At 41.7% G+C, this 24,520-nt stretch overlaps 2 protein-coding genes across 5 annotated transcripts; both read left to right on the plus strand.

The window, feature by feature from the left end:
* The first annotated feature begins 310 nt into the window (after positions 1–310).
* Positions 311–10,835, plus strand: golm2 (golgi membrane protein 2). Of its 3 annotated transcripts, XM_054613202.1 has the most exons (10): positions 311–1,476; positions 4,456–4,510; positions 4,680–4,782; positions 5,177–5,267; positions 5,502–5,625; positions 5,854–5,937; positions 6,357–6,641; positions 6,957–7,094; positions 8,473–8,640; positions 9,799–10,835. In XM_054613202.1, the coding sequence occupies exons 1-10, from the start codon at positions 1,150–1,152 to the stop codon at positions 9,873–9,875; spliced, it is 1,452 nt and encodes a 483-aa protein (XP_054469177.1). In that variant the 5' UTR covers positions 311–1,149; the 3' UTR covers positions 9,876–10,835. The 3 variants fall into 3 exon arrangements, with proteins under 3 accessions (XP_054469177.1, XP_054469176.1, XP_054469175.1); XM_054613201.1 differs by lacking the exon at positions 8,473–8,640 and having other exon boundaries at positions 335–1,476; positions 5,857–5,937; positions 9,799–10,834; XM_054613200.1 differs by lacking the exon at positions 8,473–8,640 and having other exon boundaries at positions 336–1,476; positions 9,799–10,834.
* A 266-nt stretch (positions 10,836–11,101) lies between these two features.
* Positions 11,102–23,175, plus strand: ctdspl2b (CTD (carboxy-terminal domain, RNA polymerase II, polypeptide A) small phosphatase like 2b). 2 transcript variants are annotated; one of them, XM_054610978.1, is made up of 13 exons: positions 11,102–11,267; positions 14,512–14,702; positions 15,608–15,746; positions 15,842–15,991; positions 16,476–16,730; positions 16,871–16,967; positions 17,342–17,453; positions 17,580–17,666; positions 17,929–17,991; positions 18,084–18,163; positions 18,399–18,525; positions 19,353–19,448; positions 20,072–23,175. In XM_054610978.1, exons 2-13 carry the CDS (start codon positions 14,535–14,537, stop codon positions 20,135–20,137), a joined length of 1,440 nt encoding a protein of 479 aa, XP_054466953.1. In that variant the 5' UTR covers positions 11,102–11,267; positions 14,512–14,534; the 3' UTR covers positions 20,138–23,175. The 2 variants fall into 2 exon arrangements, with proteins under 2 accessions (XP_054466953.1, XP_054466943.1); XM_054610968.1 differs by having other exon boundaries at positions 11,183–11,271.
* The last annotated feature ends 1,345 nt before the right edge of the window (positions 23,176–24,520 follow it).

Here is a 24,520-nt window from a genome sequence, read left to right on the forward strand (position 1 = left end):
TTTCATAACCTGATAATGGGAAGTAAGGCACAAGCTTTGAATGGGCTAAATATATTTGTTTGAAATGCATTTGTATTCCTTTGTTTTCAAGACTGACACAACACACTTGCTTAAATTAAAAATCGTGTCCCTTATGTCATAATTGTAAAGTGTTCAAATCAGCCACGGGCTTCCGGTCTCTGGGCACTACTCGCCATGTCCCGGTCCTCACGGTGTCTCCTTACAGGACTATCACTTTCACAATGTGGCCGATGATATTCGTTCACCTTGTAAAACACAAGCGTAGACGTTAAACCGACGACGTACAAACAAGTTTATACAAAAGCCAACCACACATAAAGACACTGCCGTCAAGACATTAAAAGCCACGTTTTCTTTGTGCCGTCTCGACCTTTATTCTGAAGTGTGGCTGTGCAGAGCGCGGAAGCTGCGCCGCCGCATTACACGCAGCTTCACAACGCGCACAAATCACGTTTGATCGGCAGAGAAAGCGAGACAGTGTGACACAAAGCCTGTGCTAGCATCTGACGCCACCGATAATACAACGACTGAACGAGGAGACGCTACTCTTCTGTCTGACGGTCGTTACCGGTGTCTCCTCACCCCCCGTGTGGAGCGGAGAGCCGGGCGACGTCAGCGGAGCTAACGACGTCAGCGGAGCAGCGTCAGCGGGTCAGAGAGACGGAGGCTCTGCGGCTACGACGAGCTCCGGCCGCCGGTGTGTGCGGTCCACCCGGGCTCCCTAGAGGGTCACGGGCAGCACCGTAGCTGTGTGGTTTGGTGTGCACCCCCCTCCTCCTCCGCCTCCTCCTCCTCCTCCGCCTCCTCCTCTCACTGCCACGGTGTCGCGTAGCTGTCCACGTCTCGTCTCGTCTCTCCGCTGAGCTAGGCCACGTCCCCGCGGGCGTGCTCCCTCCGACCCGCGACCCGCTGACATTGGACGGATTTGCAGAGAGGATGCCCGGTGTGCGGAAGGAGGAAGGAGATTAAGGAGCAGTGGCGATGTGAGAAAGTCATGCCCGGTCCTGACAGTCCTGTAGTGCTTCGCTCCCCCGTGCCGCATCCACGCGGCATGTCACGTAGACGGATGCGTCTCGCGGCTCTGTAGGTTGCGGTAACGATACGCTTTGTTTGTTTGTTTTTTTTGAAATGGTGGGCTTTGGTGCGAACCGACGCGGAGGCCGCCTCCCGTCCTTCATCCTCATCTTCTTGATGCTGATCATCGCCATCCTGTCGTTCAACTACTGGACGGCGACCAACAAGCACGGCCGCGCGCTGGACGAGCTGGCGGAGGTGCAGACGCAGGTGAAGCGCACGGACGCGGCGCGCAGCCGGCTGGAGAAGCGCAACTCGGAGCTGATGGTGCAGGTGGACACGCACAGGAAGCAGATGGACCAGAAGGATGGGGACTACAATGTCCTGGAGGGCAAGCTGCAGGCCCGGGAGGCTATTATCAAAAAGTGCACTGATGAAAAGGTACAGTAGCCATGTCTGATCCCCTAACCCCGGTTTGGTTACACTGGCACTGGTTTTTACCGGGAGATAGCAGGAGGAGGGATGATCAGAGGGTGCACATGTTATGCAGAAACAGATGACCAAAGTTTCCACAGACTGGGAAAAGCCCTCTGACTAAACCCTCCTCAGGTAAAGCTGGGTGTCCATAACAAAGTGTACTAAAGTGGGGTTTTGTTTCTCTAGATCAGTGGTTCTCAAATGGGGGTATGTGAGATTTTTAAAAAATACATTTAAAATTAGCATCCATTCAAAAATCCTTTAAAAATTGTTATTTAATAAATATTCAATAAAATATAAGTGTAAGTTCATAAACTGAATTTAATGCAACAATGCAATCGTCAGTGTAATAAATCAGACACTGATGGCAGAGCGCTTAGTATTACATCTTTTTTTCAACCAAAAATGCTTTGCGCTGGTTAGGGGGTACTTTGCTAAAAAAGTATTTCACAGGGGGTACATCACTGAAAAAAGGTTGAGAACCACTGCTCTAGATCATCAACATTTCTGTTAAAGCCATCTTACAATATTTATTCTAGGGGTGGGTGGTATGTTCTCTGAGAGAGCAAATAGTGATGGGGATGTGAAAACAAAGCAGGCGCATTGTTAATTTCACTAAGCTAGACAGGTAAGTTTAGATAAACTTAACTGTAATGCAACTAGGAAAGGTAATATTTCCATCACATACGTCATATTGCTATGATCTCCCCACTCAGATGTCTTTAAATGTACTTTTAAAGAGGCAAGGTGAAGGAGTCCTTATGGAGATGTCAATGGAGTGGTCGTTTGGTACCAAGTGGCAGATGATGTATCAACTTGAATTCTCCTTTGCTGGGAAACTCATTAATCCACCTCAGAACTTAAGTAATGCTTAACCAACATTGTATTTTTATTATTATAAGTGTGTTGATAACTTCTCCTTTTGAGGGTATATTTAAGAAAAAAAGTGTCCTGTTGTTTCACTGCGCCCACGCCTCTAAGCCACTTATAATGTATTTAAGTGTGGCACGTCTGTATGCTCCACAAGGCATTTCCCCCCTCTTGTACTGGGTATTGGTCCAGCCAGCAATTCACTGTGTTTTGTGTCCCAGCACCCTCTGAACATCAATGTGTCCAGCTGCCCCGGGAGACAATTAGACAACAGATGGAGAGGGAGGTTTTCCTGTAATTTGCATTCAATCTGATGCTTATTTCTCATGGACAGGCATACATTTGTTTAACTTATCCAATGTGTGTTGCAGAGTCATAGTCTTATTTTGGGACCAGAGAAATAATGCTGCTTATAATGGGCCACACATTCATACATATGGTGATCTACTATACAGGCTCAGCAAACAAGGTCTGAAAGTTAAACCAGCCGGTGCTCTTCATAAATGAAGACCCGGTAGGGAAAAAATGATCTTGGGGGGGGAAAGAGTCACCAGTCAGCCTAATGATTAAATATTTTATTCTGAATCGACTCTTCTGCTTACTATCACATGCTGTGTTTGTGAGCCAAATCCCATATTCTGTTGCCAAATCAAATCATAGCAAAACAATGGCCCTCTCTAGCAGTTAGCCCTCTGTCTAGTTGCCCGTTGTGCTGGCAATGTCTAATCTTCTAACTCTTATGTTTTAATGACAAATTTATGTTTTATTCACCAGTTTCACTGTTTGTGTAAGAGATTTAAAAAAAATTAAAAAAAGTAGCGCAGATGTTCATTTTTCCCCCTCATTGTTGAAGAGAGTATAGGTAGTGACACGTGGAATAAAGAGAAGTCCATGCTCCCTTGTATCTTGATATTAACTTCGGTATCCTGTTCCCTGTTTACACAATCAAGATAAGGGACATTTTTTTTAAAGAGCTGCTGCTCCACTCCTTTCTTTACTCAACAGCCTAACCCTGTTCCAACAGATGCATGCTACGTACACTGAGAAGCCTGCAATGCAATGCTTCATGGGGAAGCCGTTAACCACATGTGAAGGGGTGACAGGATGAGGTTTCAGGCTTTACAACACATTGATGCTGTATTTCCTGTCCACTCTTTCCTCACTGTCTTCTGTCAGTTAAAACTCATTCAAGAACTCAGACAATCACAAAGGACTCCAAAGGTGACAAGCTGTATGGAATTAGGGGCCAAAAGCTAGTCTCTCAAACCCCTCCAGCGTCACAATTGACTTCACCACTGTTTGTTAATATACACATTAATTAATTTGCATTGCAATCATTGTTTTGCCAAAATATGGTTAGATGCCCTTTTTTTCTATTTTCTGTTTTCAACCTCGGTCTGCCAGAAATTGGGCCTGTCTTCATCTGGAGGACAAAACCAAAAAGATAGATTTCGGGTCTCACTTTGAACTTCAAGGTTCAAGTTTGCCTCCCTCTTTAGCTTGCTTACTCCCTCCCTCCCTTTATTTTAACACCAGTACTGTTTATTGCAGAGCTATTCTATTGGATTGCATTACAGTATGCTGAGGTTTCTATTTTCCTGGTGTCTCAGTGTAAGTTAAGTGCCTAAGGAAAAGATCATAAAGATGCTTAAGAAAGATTTAAAGAAACAGTTATGTTTGAGCTACCAACTTCTGTGCTGGTATTTACAAAGGCAGTTATTGTGAGATACTACAATACCCGTATAAATCCAAAAACATTGCTTACTCAGCATGCGATCAGCCACCATGCATTTAGATAACAGACTGATGCCACATACTGATTTGGATAGTCAGGAATGTATTGCCATGTTGAAGTAACTGCTTAAAGTGTCACAGTGGGTGCCATCTGTTTGTTCTGTGATGCCTTGTTAAACAGAAAAACAAGACAAACCTGTTCCCCCTTGTTGGCATTGTCATCTAATTGGAGAACCTGTTGCACAGCTAAGTCCTCTATGGCTTACCAGGGAAGCTGTTAGTAGGGGTGTAAACAAGATAATGAGCTTCTTAAACTGGTATTCTCTCTCATTTGTACAGATGAAGGTGCAAGGTGATGTCACTGCCCAAATGACAGAAATCCAGAGGCTGAAAGGTAGGATTTTAGCCCTGTTTGCCAGGTAGAGGGCACTCTCCAACACAAAACCCCTCAATATATTTGATTTGTAATGATAGAAAGTCTCTTTAGGAAAATATATTTCACTAGCAGACCAGGATTAAACCTCTCAAACATTTTGTATGTGTGTTTGTGTTGCTGTTAACAGAGCAGCTAAAGGAGCTGAAGCAGGAGTTCATGAAACAGGAAGAGCAGCTAAGAGAAGTGAAGAAAAACAGCACTACCTTGGAAAGAAAACTGGAGTATGAGAGGTGGGTTAAATCTTTACAACTTCTTGTCGGCCTAACTGAATCCTTTTGGGTTCTACCCACTTAGATGATATGTGACATGATGTCTATAACATTTCTCAAAATACGAATTTATGCTTCACAAATAATCCGTTCTCATCGAAATTAATTATTTTGATGGCATACTCACAATAATTCTATGATTTTCAGTAATTTGTTATATTAATATCCTATTCACTTGTCTCTTGATGTGGCTGATCTGATCTCAGTGATGTTTCACTTATATTGTGTGACATAAAGGTTTTAGTTCAGTTTTGCAGTTTAATTTTATTCTATTTTGCACAAATAACCTTTGTAGTATGGTGGAAACAATCCCAGAGACTGTGGATGAAACTTATTGGGTATGTGTGTTCATTAGTTTACAGTGTGGACGACAGATTGCACAACTGAAAGAAGAGTATGAAGAAACAAAAAAGACCCTGGAGGAAGAAGCATCAAAGCTAAGACAGGTCAGTATTGATAAATCTCAACAAATGAGATGTTGATCGTTGTCGCGCCTCTTTGTTAAATAGTGAAGGGTTGTGCCCCGACAACACAGATGTACTGACGTTAACAGCCAAACTTAAGTCATTCCCCTGTGTCTCTATTTCTGTTGAAACACCCCCTATTCATTAAACAGAGTTTCTTCTTCTTTCCATTGCCCATATGCTCCTTCTTTCTGATTGATCTTTTTAATTCTTCAGAGTGTGATGGACAGCCAAAAGGGTGCAGTGGCAGGTAGACTTGCTGAGGGAGCACCCAGGGTGGAGATGGTTGGAGAGCACCATACAGTGGCCACTCGCCGGCATGACAGTCCAGATTTAAAAGGTACAGTGGATGTGAACGCATCGACCAAATCCTTTGTATGGCAATGCACTTAAACACTAAATGTAATATGTGTTTGATAGAAGAAATTCATTTATAACATAATTGCACACTGTTAGTTCCCTTTGTTTGTTATTCCTGTTTATGTTACTGTGAAACAAGGAACACATCGATCTATTTTAAAGTCAACCAGTCCACTATCAACTTGACATTCCTTCTGCTCTGTTACAGAAGAGATGGGTAAGCCTGGCAGTGATGCTGGCATGCCTGGTATCGAAGACAGTGAGGTGGGAAAAATTGACGACCTTCAATTTGGTGAGCAGTGTTCCAAACTTCCAACAGTAATTGTTAGGCTGGCAAACCCAGAGAAATGATGAGTGGTGAAAACTATGTTGAGGGTATATTGTTTACCATGACATTTTCAAAGCAGTGTGGGTAGAAGAAGGTCAAGTAAAACAATATTGAAGATGATCCCAATGCCAATGGAGAGATGATCAGGTTTCAAATTTGAACTCATTTGAATCTGCGACTTGTTGAGGGGACTACAAACAACCAAGAGTGAGAGAACTGGACAAACACACAAGCAAATGAATCCTTGAAGTAAAACGGTTATAACCGTAAAATTTAAACCAAAACTGGGTCTATTGTATTTCTCTCCTTCTGGCGAGTAAAACACAAAAATTCAAGTTGTCTCTCCTTCTCCTTTCTCACTTTGGCACTTAATGTATCCACAGCCTTGAAGAAACCAGCCATAACTCAGAAGCACGATGAAGCCCCTGATGTGGTTGTCGGAGCTGGTGCTGGCCCTGGCCCTGGAGTCGGGGCAGCGGACGGCCCTGCGGGCCAAGGCCTGTCCCTGGATCAGCCCGGGCTCCAGCAGGACAGAGTGGAGGTCCGAGAAGTAGTGGTCGCCCCTCCAGGCATCATCAAACAGGCAGACAAACCCATAGTGTTTGAAGAAGACAACAAGGCAGGTATCAAGGCAGACGAACTGGGAGAACAGCAAAGACAACTTCAAGGTACAGAATGCTCCACATTCTTGTAATTGGTTTTAATTATAACAGCCTGTCCTTTGAGTACTTTAAGTCTTTAGATATGTGTTTTTATTTCACTGAATGTTTAGTCAAGTGAAGCTAGGATCAGAGAACTGTTATCTCAGTAGAGTAGGTTTAGCACACTGTGCTTTATGAATAAGAGGTTCTATTAAAAAAAGCATTAATTGGCCCTTGATTGCAAAGTGTTCATGATTGAGCTAAGGAGATTTAGTCGAGGTGAGAAGGTGGTTTGCAAGAGATCATCTACACAACAGAACCTAACCTCTTTCTTATTGTCAGCTCCTGATAATGTCAAGGGTGACCGTGAACACTTGAAGGTGATTCCTCTGCCCCCCAACCCTGCCCAGGTGCCCAACCCCATCCAGCCTCGCCACGCCGGAGATCAAGTTCCAGCCGAGCCAGTTCACCACCGCCAAAGTGAGTTCTTCCTCAACACTTTGAAAAGAGTGAATACTGAAATATGCGGGGGGGGCGGGGTGTTGAGGTTGGAGGTTTCATTATTTTTTAGTATTTTTTTTATTGCTTTTGAAGGGGTGGGAAAAAATATCATTGCACATGAAAAAGTACAATGACAGCAAATTCTTGTTAGCTCTGCCTTTGTGCTTAGCTCCTGCCTCCCAGCTCTCTGTGATGTGTGTCAACGCAGAGACTGAAATACAATTTCCGGTCATGCCATCTGTGTGAATATTGCCCATTACTAACTGGTTACACCCCCCACTCCTACATCACACATTTTCATGAAAGTTGGTGAATGTAAGTCATGTCTGAACATGGCTAGGAGCGCTGTCAGGGAGGAGAGAGAGGGCTCAGTTGCAGAGGAGAGGAGACCAATGACACACACCTGGTTCCCAGATGATCCTTTCCTGCTGCCTGGCTTCTGCTCTGCTGCCTTTTCTCCCTCCTTCCTCTCTGTTTTCATATGATCTATTTTATCATCTCCCTCACACAATCACCTCACACCCTGCAGCTCTGCTGCTTAAAACACTGGCTGCATTCAGTGCACGTCTTCAATTTGTTTTTCTTCTAATCTTCCGCCTCTGATTTCATTATACTTGCATCCTATTCTGGCAAATTAACACCCGACACCCACCAGATGCCTCGTTTTTGGCAGCGTCGGGTGCTCACTAGACCCTACAGCTCAAAGACACTGCCTGGCTCAGAGAATCTCGAGTCGTTTGTATTTATTTTTTTTAATCAGAAACCTCTGATCAAGTCATTTAAAATTTTAAGTTATAAGACTGAAAAATGCCATTGTTCCACAATGACTTGTTCATATTCACAACATCCAGTAGAATACATCAACTTGCTTTTTTTATTATAACACTTATCAACTATTGGTTTATTACTGTATCTTTGGCTTTACAAAAGACCCTTGAGTTGAATCAACACTTCTCACAGACACAGTACCAACAAAAACAAAACATAAGATGGGATTTACAGCAGGGCTATTGTATTTCATTGATTGGATTGTATCGATGATTAAACCGGTAACTCAATTAGCCCTCTGTGCCCTCCAAACTTTAAACAATCCCTCATTACAGAAGGAACCCCTTTTGTTCCCACTTGGCTCCGCTTTCAAGTCCATGATTGACTCTCCTTTACTCTTCAGAAACACTTGTCTTCTAATTACAGTCTTACGCTCTGTATTCATTCACCTCATCATCCTTTGTCATCCTCTTCATACGATCACTCTTCATGCATTCATTATGCAATATTTCCCCCATTCCTCCCCGTCTTCCTACAACTGCCTCCGCTTCCCTCCCTTCCTGATGAGGCCCTTCTCTGCCTCCTGCAGGCCGGTTCTTTGATGAGAACGAGTCCCCAGTAGATCCGCAACACGGCTCTAAGCTAGCGGACTACAATGGGGATGATGGGAACGTGGGTGAGTATGAGGCCGACAAGCAGGCTGAGCTGGCCTACAATGAGGAAGAGGATGGTGATGGTGGGGAGGAAGACGTTCAAGGTGAGCCAGGCCGGGGGACTGGACTGCCTGTCCAGATGTGTATCCACCATTCCTCCCTTGCTCCCTCCCTCCTTCCACCCCTGTCCTGCTGCCGCGCCCCTGCATTTGTCTCGACAGTTAGAGTAGCTCACAGCACCCTGAGTTTGGTCCTCGAGCCTGATTGAGAGCTACGACCGAGAGCACCTTCAGTTCAGGATGAGTGACTGAATTTTGTCAGGCATTGTTTACTGTGTAGCAACAGTAACAATATTGGCACCCTATTTTCCCATGTATGGGGAAAACTTACGGTTCTGTGAGAGCAAGTGTCCATTTTTGTCTCCTGCCTGTGCTTCCTTTTAGCTATACCACCTGTCTGTGCCCACCAAACATCTGACCCACATCTAGAGCAGTAGATAAATATAGCTCACTGTGTTTGTGAATGTGTCTGTGTTCTCCTTGAAATATTGAAATGCATGTCCATGTTTTTTATTTTTTCCTATTGTTTCCTTCCATATGTTTTTCTGTTTGCCTATTAGATTAGAATTTTAATATTTGATAAGCGTGTAACAATACTACATTACCATTTTGTTTCTGTTACATGGCTGTGATTTGTCATGTGTATCGGTTATATCTGTGTTAAACTGTTCCGTGACAGTCTGATTTCAATAAAAATCTAGGATGTTCTTGTTATTTTAATGACCGACGAGGAAGCTAATAAAATGCTAGATAGATGTAGGAAGCATTCCTCCCAAAATTGGATGTATCCTCAATATATTTCTTCTAGATTAATACTTTGTTGTAAAATCAGGGGGACTATGTTCAAAAGGGCTGTGAGTCCAGCATTGTTCACTCAAGATGGACCTGACCATCCTCAAACACCGTTCAGCACTTAAACCTGAAGTCAATGTTTCATTTCAAATCCAGTGTGCTGAAGTATGTCCAAAAAAACCCAACCAAAAACATACATCCTGATATTTACTCACTGCCCTGTAGGTTTCTTTATGGATGCACTGTAACAGTTTGGAATAAAGCTTAAGATGTGATTGGACTTATAGGGAGGACATGCAACTTTATATAAATATACAAGTGTTTTTTTTATTTTACAATGGAGCATGGTTACAGCACTTCATTAAGTATATTATTACATGTCTAATGGTTGTGTTGCTTTCTTTTTTCCAGATGATGATGATCGTGACATGCAGGGAGACCGAGCTGTGGATTATGGGAAAAGACATCAAGCCATTGACATTCTTTGAATGGGAACTTGTACAGCCGTAAATAATTACAAATATTGAGACCTTCCTCTACAACCACGGTCTTTTCTTGAGAAAATAGTTTCAAATCAACATGTTTAAGAATTTATAGGGTTCATCCTCAATGTCACGGACAATTTTGAAAAACAGACATTGCAACTAATAGATTAATTCTGAATAACGTACCATAATACAAAGGAAAACAATCATGGCATTGTCCTGAGTTGCTGTTGATTTGCTAATGGGTTCTAAGCTATGGCAGTAGATGTGACATAATGTACACTGACTGTTGAGTTTTGTTATTTGATAACTGCCTCAGTCTATAACGGAGTGATCTGAAGAGCCATGTTGACTCGCAGCTGAACCTCAAGGTCGAACTGTGTTGTTTTTTTTGCTACTTTTCTTCACAGGTTGCTGTTGCTTGATATAAACAAACTCTTCACCGGAGATGTTTATCAAAGAGACTAATCCAGCATTCTGCCTTTCTAACATAATTTTTGGGACTTGTACGTGGAAGACCATTTTTTTTTTCGTTTACAGGAGTGGGAATGCATTGCAAATGCCAAGGACTTTGCTTCTGGCCTATTAAATCATTTTGTTTTATTGTGACAGACACTGAAAGGTGCTCCTCGTTCTGTTTTTTCTATGATGCCATTGCATGTATTTCAAACCTTTTGGTAATAATCAACTGAGCAAAATACTGATGCTTAAGCAATACTTGGAGCGATGTTGGTATCTTCCAGTGTGCAAAGATTAACCAAGCACACATAGAGCTGACATACTGTACACATGCTTCCATTAATGAGGTCTCTCCTTACGTAATGTAGATAAACTGTTACCATTTGTACCGAGGAAACACAGTTCCTCACCTTTTAGGGAAATCTGTGAACATGGGATCAGTTCTGTTTGTGCGGCTGGGAAAATTGGTTTCTCATGGAAAGGCACATTGAATGTAATTTAACTTTATTAAAGGTGATGCTTCATGTCATTTGTCAGGTGTGCCAGTGCTTTAGAGTGTAGTTGTGTAATCTAATGGTGCAGCAGCTGAAAGTCTTTAGATCATAAGTACAATGACGTGTGCTTCTATTTACAGTGACTATAAAACATGTTGACTATCCAGTAAGAAATGCAAAACAATGTATGGTGCATTGTTTTGGGGCATTCAGTCCTCAGCGTGGCGGTAGGTGGTGTTGGCTGCAGACTGACGGTGTCTTCAGAGGTAAGGGGGTGTGTCTGTGTCCATACGGGTCTCTGCTAGAAGAGACCGAGCAGAGGCGGGAAATGGCGCCTGGCAACACAGCGGTGAGTGGATCCAGAGACGGACCCTGAGCAGCGACAGACCGCAGACAACAGACACAGACAGACCGTCAGTCCGTCGGGAAGGATCAGCGGGACGTAAGTAAGTCAACGTGTCTGCTGGACAACGAAAGGACGCAGACGTCCTCTCTGTTTACCGAAGCAGCGTTTACAGGCGGCGGTGTGCGGCTAAGCTAGGCTAAGCTAAGCTAGCCGTAGGGGCTGCCCGCGGCCTACCACGGACCCGGCTCACCCCGACACGTTATCTCACCCTGACTCTCTGACTGGTCACCCCGCTGACCAGGCTTCACCCACAGCAGCGTCGCGTTACGGGCTCACGTGTAGCAGTGAGCTGAGGTTCGTGAGGGTGAAGGACGGCTAGCTTCCTCTTGTGCTAACGTTAGCATGTCACCCGGGCTGAGCTAACAACGCTACTTCAGCTAACGAGGTGTTCTCCGCTGTTTAAATGTCGAGGCAGACACGTCGGTGTGTCGTTTACACTGGTCGAGACTACAGGCTCAACCACTGACGTGTTGCTACAGACAGCGTGGACCTGCTCAGCGGGTAACCGAGCTAACGCCGCCGAGCTAACGCTAGCTAGCTAATGCTAATGCTAGCGTTAGCTGTTGTGATTAACGATGTCTGGCTCGAGCTTAGCTCCTGTGCTCGTGCTGTGCGTCTCTAACACGTTTATTTGGGGCTTTACTGAGGCACGTGACATATATATGTGTGTTTCTATACACACATATATATGTATAATATATTATATATATTATATATAATATGTGTGTGTTTGTGTTTGAATCATTTCTTAAGCCGACGTCGTTCGCAGAGAGGACGACGTTGTCCGGACGACGAGGCCCTGTGCATGCATGTTCTTATTTCCCGCTCACTCGTTCGTGCCTGGCTGTGCGGGTCCTTCGGTTAGAGGTGCTGTGTGGCGGCCCCGGCGCTGTTGCCATGCAAACTGAGGCGAGATGTAATGACACAGTGAACAGGCCTTTCATCTGTGTCGTGTGGACGAGACACCAAGAGCGACTTTAAGTACAGTTCACATACATGGTGTTTAAGTGTTTTAAGAAACACACTATAAAATGGTGTTTGTACAGCACCAGTCAAGTTTGGACACACCTTCTCATTCAACTACTCTGAAGAATGTAAAATATAAAACATATTCTGGTTTGTTGAGCATTTGTTTGTTTACCACATAATTCCATATGTGTTCCTTCATAGTTTGGATGTCTTCAATGTTAATCTACAATGTAGAAAAAAATTAAAATAAAGAAAAACCATTGAATGAAAAGGTGTGTCCAAACTTTTGACTGGTACTGTATTTTAAGAAACAGATGATAAAATGGTGTATATATATGATCACATTACAGGGGCGACACCTATTTGCATACATTACATTACAGTCATTTAGCAGACGCTTTTATCCAAAGCGACTTACAATAAGTGTATTCAACATAGGTATTCAAGAGAACTACTAGTCACCAGAAGTCATAAGTGCATCTCCTTTCTTAAACAAGCATCTAAGAGCAGAAACTGGAGCAAAAAATAAATAAAAATCTGTCAGTTTTTGCTCCTGAGGTTTCAGAGAAATATATTAGAGATTTGTATTGCTAATGCGTACGAACATTGCATCATCAAAGAAAAGTTGTGGTCATGAAGCCTCCGCTTTACTGATTTAATGCAACCTGTGGGATATTTCTGCTCGACAACAACAATAATGCTGCTTGAAATATCTGTTTGGTTGAATTAGCAGCTCTGACCCATTCACCAGGAGAAACAAACACATGAGGCTCATCAACACACCACTTAAAGGCTTTTGTTCCTGCTATTGAGGATCATTGTGATACGTTTTTTCTTTTTCTCTCTGTATGACACAATATAAGGGGAGCAAGTAAAGATTCATCAGGGCTGTACATAAAGTGGTTTATCAAGCTGCTTTTGAATAAATTAAGGATTGGACAAAGAAGTTGAACCTAACGGTCTAGTCCGAAAAATAGTAATGCGAGTAGCACAACCGCAGTGATAGGATCTTGCCGGAGATACTGTTTACAGACACAATTAATTTATGAAAGACAGTGTCATTGCTGCAATTTCTAAATCCAAGTTGTACATTGTTTTGGTCGTTTACGGGTTACGTTATTTTAAAAATCCCAAATGCATTAGGGCGAGATCCTTCGCATGTAACTCTCAAAAGTACACGTGTATTGTTTTGTATTTTCTAAAACTATTTCAGAGGATCATGAATATTAATTGGATTATAATTTTCAAATTCTTGAGTTGTGTTATAAAACCTCTCTTAGAAGGATGTTCTAATGAAGCCCAGGTTTTTTTTAATCGCACACCCTAATCAGAAAAATGTTGAATCTGAGGGCTATGTTGGACGCGATAGTAACAGGGAGTGTATTATTTTTCAAACTAGTACATTGACCTTAATGTAAATTAAATATCTGGCTTTTTCTCGATTTTCTTGCCGGCCTGCTTCTTTAATGTTACCATGTACTCTGAAGCTGTTAAAGCGCCTGTTGGTGTTTTTGCACGCACATGATTAAGCAACAGCACCTACACCTCTGGTGTGTTCATGGATACAGTACACCCCTGTGTAAATGTAAAACAGATGTAGTGGGGGACATTTACAGTATGTGAGATTTACAGTATGCCGAGATGGCGCTATTGTGTGTTTAGGGTTCCTGACAGGTTGTGGATATGTCCAGACACATTTTCAGCCAGCTGCTGTTACGTAAGCGCAAAGGGCTGGCGTGCTTGACTAACAGACAATTCATCCTCACTGCGAATAGCAACATCCCTCAGCTTTAGAGAATAAGGAAGGAATTTCCTTCAGATATGTTTTTAAATGTACCCAATCTGAGCTACAACCAGATCAGTTTGGGTACATTTAAAAATCTTTGTCCATGTTTGCAGTTTTTCAATCCCTGTATTTTGTTGTCGTCTTTGATCTTGTATGTACGTAGCTGCATAATACATGCGTCTATAGTAAGATCCTAGACAACTTTTTTTTTTTTTTTTTTTTTTTTTTTTTTTTACTGTACAATGGAAGTAAAGCCAGCTGTGGCTGCTGTGATCCTCTGTGATGCAAGTGAAATGGGATCTTGAATGAATCCAGATGTTAGCAGAAAATGCACTAGTATTAACCCACTGCAGATAGATACACCCTACGGACTCATTGTTAACAGTTGAGACTGTTAAAACAACTTTGTCCACCTTAATACTTGAGTATTTGCTTACTTTTTTTTTTTGACTGTACAGTCATATTGATGTCTGGATCTACCATCTTTCCCTGTGTCTGAAGTTTTTCTTTTTCTTTTAACAACAGCCTTACATGTGACTGCTAAAACAATGAGGCTGAGAATGCGTAAGGCGTCTCAGCAGCCGATCCCCAGTCTGGCAAGCCGCCCATCCCGAACCAAGCGGCGGCATTCAGAAGTAGAAGAGGACACGCCTACTAGTGGAGGGAGGGGCTTGTTCTCCACCATCAAGAAGTTCATCAGAGGAAATGCTGTTAAGGTAACTACCTCATTGATCACACCAAATGATCCTGCGTTTTGAATGACTTCAATGTTTATGAATGCGGTGCTCCTTGGACCATTGTTATGTTGTCTTCTCTCTTCTGTGTGTGATTTATCAGTGCTAGTTTTTTAAACTGTATTTAGCACTGTGCTCTCCAGGTAGCTGAGTTAAATAATGTGTTTCTTGGTGTAAGTCTCATGTTTCCTAAGAAATGTCTGGAGGAATGCAGCAGCTTGTCTGAGAACTTGGACTCTGTTCTAATTTTAGCTTCTGGCTCACAGAGTTGGTGCAGGAACAGGAGGCAGTAACAAGTGGAAAAGTGAACTCTGCTTAAAGAGTCTTTTCCTTTTTAGAAAGAGAAGGGGGAAGGGTGGGGGTTTATATTGTTTTAAAATGATATTGTCATTTCATGGTCCCCTGTGGACCATATTATTCAAGTCCTAATTGAAGCATATTGCCTCAGTTTGTAAATTCCTTTAACAAGCAGAGTAAAACATTTTTTTACTTTTTGATTATTTATAGCTCATGGCCTCTACACAGTATGAGACAACTGGGATCTGCCACGTTCATATTGCATCCCACGATGCAAGATGGGTATAATAATAGATGTAAACAAGAAAAAGGACCACTCCTATAACCATCATTTCATTCTACAGATTTAGTAGGCATAGGTCATAGCAGCAGTTACTCTGAGAGAATTTAGTCAGAAACAAACTTTCTTTGGTTACTAGATTTTCCAATCGACCGTTGGTTGATATGTCTCGCAGTGTGATCTAGGACCACCATTATTTTGGATTCACGAACAAAGTTATCACCAGGCCTCACTACTTTTAATTGGAGACAGTCCGGAATGTTTTTATATCATTACAACTATTCACTGCATGATTTCTTGTCTCCTTAAGGTGCAGCAGGAGAGCCCAGCCAAGAAGACACGCCTCCACTGTGATGTCGACAATAACCTGATCACCTCTACAACCCCAAACACCAACACCCCCCGCAGGACTATCAGCAGGGTTGGCCGGAGAGGCTCCCTCAATGGACGTGAGTGGCACTCAAACAAAAACACTAACTACAGTCTTTATTTTCCACTTGTTTCTGTCAACTCTCTTTAACCTCACGTCACTTCTCCCCTGCAGAGGCAACCAATCATGACAGAAGTAAGGAGAAGCCTAATGGCAGTGTGGAGGAGACAACAGCCGTTGAGTTGCCCACAACCCCTGCCAGAACCACCCTTCTTGGGACCATCTTTTCCCCGGTTTTCAACTTCTTCTCACCATCTAAAAATGGTATGCAGACCTGATGTAGCCTGCTTGATTCATTGCAAGCATAATGCTCAAAGCTATAGTATGTATGTACTGAAAAAAGTTTTTATCATAGTGTTGATGCTTGTCTTTTGGAGGGCTGTGTATCGTTTAAGAAATTACAAAGCCAGGAACAATACCAGCATCCTGGTACTGGTATCCCTTGTGATCAAGTGATACCGATACCAACAGAGTACTTAACTCAATACCCATCATTTGAATGGAAGCTGTGTGTGTGTGCCTCACTGGCTAGCTAATCGCTGCTGCACTGCAAAGCGCTCATGCAGCAGTCACTGCTATCGCCACCACCGGTATCACTTGACTAAAGAATTGTCAATACTACTTGGTACTGGCTTATTTCAAAAGATACTTTAAAGGTATTGAGTACCAATACCCAGCCCTAGTCTTTTGTGTCAGTTATGTCAGGATAGTAGACAGCTTAAACACCTCTTTTGTATTTGTCATTCAGCCTCTTCTGGCTCAGACTCTCCAGACCAGGCCTTGGAGGCTGAGGAGATAGTCAAGCAGCTGGACATAGAGCAAACCGTAGAGACGCCCACCAGCACAGCCACAGCAACATCCACACAGGAACTGTGTGCCACCACTAACTTCTACTCTAGTGTAGCACAGCTGCCACCTATGCGACCTCCACACATCCCCGAGGTTTGTCCCACAGCGAGGGAGGGAGAGATCTGTGCTGATGCTGACCTTCCACCCCTCACAGGTAGATATGATGGCTAAGAACATGTGTTTCTGAAACAGTTTTAATTCACGTTATGGTATTAATATTTTGTGTTCCTGTTTCTAATCTTGTTCTTTTTTTTTTTTTTTTTTTTTTTTTTTTAATCCCTTTTGTTGTCCAAGCTCCAGGCTCCAGTCCAGATATGGCATATGTGGACTCTATGCCTGCTACAGTACCAACAGAGGCAACCTATGAGGAAGACTGGGAAGTCTTTGACCCGTGAGTAAAGACTGCAGTCATTAAATGCGTACTCCTATAGCCAGACTAAATGAACAGAACGCTGATATTTGGAAAGCAATGACTATTGGGATAATTTAACCAAGCTTTCGGGATAAGCAAGGGGGTGTGACAAAAGTTACACTCTGCAAATGGGAGCATTGTTTGTAGAATGGTGAGACATTTGATTCGACCAGGTCAAAACTGAAGTTAAGACAATTGATATCCAGACCACCTACCTGACCTACATCAATGCAATAAAGCCAACAGCAGAACTGACAAAGTTTGACCAGACAAAGTATTCCACATTGGTTAGAATATTGTGGTTTAAGTTGATGCTTTACTTGACTTAAAGTATTTGATGTTTTGATTTGTAGATATTTCTTCATCAAGCACGTCCCTCCACTGACAGAAGAGCAGCTCACTCGTAAGCCAGCTTTGCCACTGAAGACACGCAGCACGCCTGAATTCTCTCTGGTCCTTGACCTGGTCAGTAATAGCATACAACAGCAAATTGTTTATTCGTTCACATGAAATAATACTGAAGCTCTGTTAAAATGTAAAGATGTCATTAGATATAGAAGAGTGTCTTAGTATTTTATCTGTTGTGTTCAGGATGAAACATTGGTCCACTGCAGTTTAAATGAGCTTGAGGATGCAGCACTTACATTTCCTGTCCTCTTTCAAGATGTCATTTACCAGGTAAGAACTGTCTTACAGGAATGTTTCCCTCTGCTTTATTTCCTGATGCCACTAGAGGGGGATAAAATATCATTTGTAAAAAGCCTTACTTTAAGGAAGGTGTACTTGAAAAAAATGGACAGGTTTGTCAAAGAGTTTGAGAACTGTCCAATTCAATAGACAAACTGAAATGAACACTATTTTGATCAAATTAATGTTGACCTGCATTAAACTGTTGCTGTGTTGATCATGAAGGTTCGCTTCCCTGTTTGTTGTTGTGCAGGTGTATGTGCGCTTGAGGCCGTTCTTTAGAGAGTTTTTGGAACGCATGTCCCAAATCTATGAGGTAAATATAACCTGACTGCTCCTGTTAATAAATCTAATCGGTGAATTAACTTTGAAAAACAAAAATTACAGATGATTTTCTCCCTTTCCTAGATCATCCTTTTTACAGCCTCTAAAAAGGTGTATGCAGACAAATTGCTCAACATCTTGGATCCTAAAAAGCAGCTCGTGAGGTACGATGTGTTTTCTATTAGTTTGTTTATAATTGCAAGACAAACTCAAGCTGATGGGAGCCTGAATGAAAAGAGGACGAGCTCAAAAAGCTTTATGCAGCACCGTTGGCATGAGCTGCTGTTGAGGTGTCGGTGTTGTGGTTTTTCTGAATTATTGATGCTCTGACCTTGTCACTGATTTTTATTTTTATTTTCTCTCCTCCCTCTTTCCTTTCATTCCCCACTGTAACTGTAGACACAGGTTGTTTCGTGAGCATTGTGTCTGTGTCCAGGGAAACTACATCAAGGACCTCAACATCTTGGGCAGAGACCTGTCAAAGACGATCATCATTGACAATTCACCGCAAGCCTTTGCATATCAGGTGAACACCTAAACAAAATATGACACTGGCAGACTCTTTGCGAGATTATCAAACTAGCTTCAGCCTGACGTCTGAGGCCATGTCCACACTACTACGTTTTCATTTTAAAACGCTGTTTCACAACAAAAAATATTTTCGTGTTTTAGTACCGTTTTTCAAAATGATGTCCACAACAGAGTATGATAATATTCCCCTTAATAATAAAAGGTAGCGCTTGATACTTAAGATCTTCCTTTATAAACTAAAGCAGACAAAGTTCTGTGAAGTTTTAGAAGTTCTTTGGTTTTTTTTCTTCAGGCTTAGTTGCAACGCAGCAGGTCTTTCTCTATCTCTCTCACACACATCAAATTTACTTTGAAATGAACACGTCGTATGTTTTTTCACTCGAAGCTCTACCGGTGGCTGAAGTCCCTGTCGCACTGGAGAGCATTAATACTTTTGTTCCTTTTGGACTTCACAATAGTTATGCAGAGCAAAATAAGCATTACTTAGAAAAGGTTTCCGCCTGTCCATACTAGGAGGTAACCCCGACGTTTTCAAACTCATCTGTTTTCGGTGCCCTAAAACTCTGGCCTAGTGTGGACACTCAGTGTATACGTAGCAAAAGATATGCGTTTTTAAAATGAAGTGTGGACTGGGTCTGACTGGGAAAACTGTCTATTCTCATACATCCCAAGCTGAGTGTGTTTTACTTAGCCCGTCAGCTCCACTTTTCCCTCATTGCAAAATAAATTAGAAAAACACTGAAGACATTGATTTTTTTTATTTATTTTTTTACAAATTACATTACTCATTAATCAATCGTGGCATGTTTTTGTTCCCGACAGTTGTCCAATGGGATTCCCATAGAGAGCTGGTTCATGGACAAGAATGACAATGAGCTGCTGAAGCTGGTGCCCTTCCTGGAGAAGTTGGTTGAGATGGTAAGATGTCCTAATGTTCAATAACGACTGTCAGACATATTATAACGGCTACATCAGAGTAGAGATTGGTACCAAAACCCCCGGGTGGATACAGCGCTAAATTATAAAAGACCGGAGCATTGATAAGCTATATCATATTTAATTGAATTTACATTTTAAATCACTTTTCAGTAAGATATTATTATAATAATTAATTAAGCCTTTATTAGTCCCACAATGGGGAAATTATTTCTCTGCATTTAACCCATCCCGGAGGAGCAGTGGGCTGCAATGAAGCGCCCGGGGAGCAACTTGGGGTTAGGTGTCTTGCTCAAGGACACCTCGGCAAGGACTGTTGAGTTTGATACTGAATTTGTTACTGTAAATGTTACTGTTTCTGCTCTAGAAACATTTAGTTATATTTAGAATATAAATTGATTCTAATCCTGTTCTAGCAATGAAAAATAACTGCTAAGAGTATCGTTAAAGAACCGAACCAGTCAGGAGTATTGATAAGAGTTGTAGTATTGATAAAATTCTAACGTTACCCTTCCCTATATCAGTTATATTTTACAAATTCAGTGAATCTAACTTGTTCTTTATCTCCCCCTTTCATGCCCTCCCCCTGATGCTGATCTTGTCAGAATGAGGATGTGCGGCCACATGTTCGGGAGAGGTTCAGGCTTCACGACTTGTTGCCCCCTGATTGAACTTGACCTCAGTCTTTCTGAACGGGACAACATGAAAAAACTGAGAACAACTCGCGTGTAAAAAGCCCCTCTTTGGATTACGAACTACAACATTGCCATTACGGTTAAAATTTAAGCCTTTTTTTGTTTGTGTTTTTTAAACCCACTGTTGCTTTTTAAAAAGACTTGAAAAGAAAAACATTTTTAAAAATCTGGGTGAAATTTTTTTAATGTTAAAATGAAATTACAGATGCTATGAACAAGCCCAGGTAAACTCCTTTTTTTTCCACTGACTCTCCAGCTGTGGAGCCGGATATCTCCTCCACACTAAATTAGGAAGTCTTGGTGCTGGTTTAGAGGATATGAAAATGCAACCTGGTAAAGAGGAACTCCACCCCGACCGAGTCCCTGAACCCAAAACGACCGCTGGTGCTCACGCCGTTGACGCTGACGAATAACCGCACTCTGTGGCTACAGACTATTTTCAGCAGGAATGACTGGCCTGTAAATCAATCTGTGCATGTGTGTATGTTGACTCCTATCCACACGCACACACATACACTTATTTGGTGTTTGACGAACCTACAATCTGTAGCCTTTAAAGCATATGCATTCCTCCGTAGCTGAGTCAAGTTTCTATTGTTGGTTGCAGTTTATTTTCTGGTAAAACTGGTGTTTCATTGTTTAAAAAAAAAGATGGCTTTTCAAAATGTTTTACTTCTGTTTGTAAGATATGATGTTTTAAAAGGGTCTTGTAAGTTTTTATTGTAAGCCTTTTTCCTATTAGGAGAACATGGGTGCATAATAATGTCAGTCCACTGCATAGTCAAACTAAATTTAATTGTACCAGGACTTAAAGTATAGTTTGTTCTCATTCTAACAAATAGAGGTTTAATTGGACGTGTTGGCATCACTGTGGACACAAAATGGCTCCTTATTTAAATGTTAGGATTAAGACTGTCCTTACCTGTAAATCTGACATATTGTAAAGGTTTGAGGGCATTCATTTTCAAAGTGATGTGTCAACATTGACCTTCTTTAATAATAGTATTTGATTTGTCATATGTCTATAATCAGTATTGTCTTTAACTCCTAATCAAGTATTCGGGCTAAGATCAGAGCTCAGTTTCTTTCAGTTGTAATTTGATGGCTATATCAGTAGCATTATGACTAATGTAGCACATCTCTGCCAGTGTGTCATAGAGTCTACCCATGGTAGACCTCTATGGCCAGACCCTGTACCAGCCATATCTGGCACCAGCAACATACTGTTTTAATGGTCAGCTTCACTGACGGCTCCTCTACCTGTTTCATATTACTTTACTTTGTACTTTTAAGCTTTTTTTTTTTTTTTTATGTTTAGTGCAGTTTACAGCAATGTGTTTAAGAATGGTAACTATATGAATGTGTTTCTGCCCGACATCAGCCTGGACACTCGACATAGGACAAACTGACATTTTACTCTGTTGTTTCAACTTAATTTATTTAATCGTGAGACAAACAGTAGGCAGACATGTAGATGTTTTCTTGGCGTCCTGACAGGCCTAAACCTGGGACGGAGCGCTCAAATAGCCCAAACCCTCAACAGTTGACTTGAATCTCTGTGACAATTTGGCATGCGTTGTTGAACCTTTTTCAGTTCTTCTTCAGTTTGAAGAAAAGTGCTTCTTTTTTTTTTTTTTTTTTTTTGTTGAAGCAAATGTGAGTGTTTTGGATTTGTCTCGGTTGCCTGTACAGTGCCATACACTTTCCCCACCTTATAACCCCCTCCCACCCACATTTCATTTCCTGCGCTCTCACCCCCCAAAATGCTTCGATGGAAAGAGGCAATCAGACCTCAAAGCTCTGCTGGTGGTGAACCCTAGACACACAAAGCCTTCCCCTATTATTTCCCCGTCTGCTGTAAGTGTTGTGTTCTGTGATTCGATTGAGTCCCCGTCCCCCCCCCATTAGTAAATTTGCAGGTGAACCCTGCTGTACCCTGTTCAAACAATCCCTGCTGCTCACTTAACACAGGTTCAGCTCAGAGATGGTTTTCCATCTGTTCAGCGTCCCGCTGCCTTTGCCTTTCTTTACCACCAGGAGTTAGTAGCTCTCCAGAAATTAGAATTTGTTTGTATTACAGTAAAAATTGTTACAGGGCACAATGGTGATTTATCAGACATACTGTTATGGGTAAACATGTCCAGACTATGAATGTAAATTGCACATGGGGTGAAGTCTTAAGTGTCTTTCCAAATCCCTTGTTTTGTTCTCTCCGCATCAACGAACAAAAAGATGAGAAGTGGCAGCTCGTATCTGCATTTTAGTGCTTGTTGAGGAGGCAAGAACAAGGTGCATGGAAGAGGAAACATGTCTTGAGGTCCAACCATGGTAAACCCCTCCACCCGCCCGCCCCACCCCCATGACCTCTTACTATCCTGACTGCCATCTTTCAGTAGGCAAGCCTCACTTTGGGTGTGCGATGTAGCCCAGGTGTGCTCGTCCCCTCAGTGTGATAATGTATAATTATAATTCAAGGCTTGTTTCTGAAGAATTGGTGGGAGGCGTTTGATACTTTTAATCCAGCTCATTTTTACGTGCATTACCAGTTTTATTGTACACTGAGTGTTGTACAATACATGCAGCTTCATGTTTGAAAAAATCCTTAAAGTAAGGAAAAACTTTTTGTATTTTTGATTTTAAAAGGCATGTCATATCTACTTTTTAAATGTATTAATGAAGATTTAACTTTACATCAGATGGAGTGTTTTTTTTCTTTTCTTACAAATATCTGTATGTTTAGTTTAGCGCAATGTCACTGAACTGTTAAACTTAGCATGTAGAGAATACCGCTTGCTTTGTGGGAAAGTCCTGAATTAAATTTTAATCATGGCACTTTTTCTGCAGAAAAGCGATCGTGTTAATGATTTTTATTTTATTTTTTTCAATATTCGTTAAGCCATTTTACTTGCAAGAATTGCTATTTGTGCTTAAGATGTATTTAAAATGTTTTAAGACATCTTTGTTAGCCCCCCGGGCTATGCTATTGTAAAGTGTATATACAGTTACATTGAATTTCTGAAACAAAGTTTTAAACTTAAAACCTCTTGCATGCCCTTTGTTTTTATTTCTCATGACTTGTGGGACACTTCATGGTAGGAAAAGAGGAATGTTTGACTGTAATGTTAAAGTTACTCACATTTATGCTGAAGAGACGGTTGTAGCACTCACCCTACTCCCTAATGTTTACCTAAAATAATACGGAAGTTCTCGCTCTCGGATTGTGTAGCATAAACGAAAATTACTCTTTATTGTAGAGGCCTAATGTTAAGTATTATTTTAACCACGGTTTATATTGTGTAATCTTAACTAATAGTATTTTATATTTGCCAAATAACTATTTTGGCTATTGGAACCACTTAATTTAAATTCCTTCTCCTTTTAGATGCTTGTGAAACAGTATAATGTTATGTTGGATGCAGACATCAACTTTTTCCTTCAATCATGATTGAGTTAACTTTTTTGGATGACAATTTAATTTGCACAATTAATGGATGTCGTAGAAAAACATCACAGTTGATTCATTTATTAGTTGATTTGTAACGAAAAGGTGATTAGAAAATTTAGTTGAATTTCTTTTTGGGGGGGGTCAAAACTTGAGATGGGTTTCCAATAAAACTACTTAAACAATGTTGGAACCATTGAAAATTAATTACTATGACATAATCATAAAATGTACACTTATTGGTGAACGCCATTTAAAGGGGTTATTGTTGGGGAATTTTCAACATGTTTTGTTTGAGTTGTAAAAAGTCTATCCGAGTGTTTGCAGCAGATGTCTTGTAAATCCGCCAGCAGTCAGTCTGGTGTCTTCTGGCTCCTCCGACAGGACTCCGGTTTCAGATGCAGGAGTTAATCAACACACTCCATTAATAATTCAGCACCGATGGCCAGGCCTGTTGCAGAAATCCCTTCTGTGTTTCACAGCCCTCGTTTCGCACCTACTTTTTCCCCCTTTACCGGTGTCCCTAATTACGCTGCTTTCAGAGCAGGTGTAGAGTTGCAGAGAGAGACGGAGGTGAGGAGCCTGCAGCCTCTCAGAGCAGAGTGTCACATTAGAGGGATCATCTCCTCGGGCCTGCTGGGAAGAGAAGAGGTTTGAAGGATGAGTGACGACAGCTTGTTGAATGCTGACTTGTTCGCTAATATGAACGCTGTTGTTCTGCCTCTGCTGAACATCTCTACCAGATAAAACAAAGTGGATTTATTATTATTATTATTATTAATATCTGCAGAGGTTGCCTGCTTGTATTTGATTGAAGACACTTACAATGTGGTCGACACCAGCTGCATGCGTGGTGTGCATCATGTTTGGTAAGTACAAAATATGATTTCAGAAAGCTTTCAGGCGGCACTGTCTGA

Source organism: Anoplopoma fimbria, chromosome 2 (genome assembly GCF_027596085.1).
Source record: "Anoplopoma fimbria isolate UVic2021 breed Golden Eagle Sablefish chromosome 2, Afim_UVic_2022, whole genome shotgun sequence".
Lineage (NCBI taxonomy): Eukaryota > Metazoa > Chordata > Actinopteri > Perciformes > Anoplopomatidae > Anoplopoma > Anoplopoma fimbria.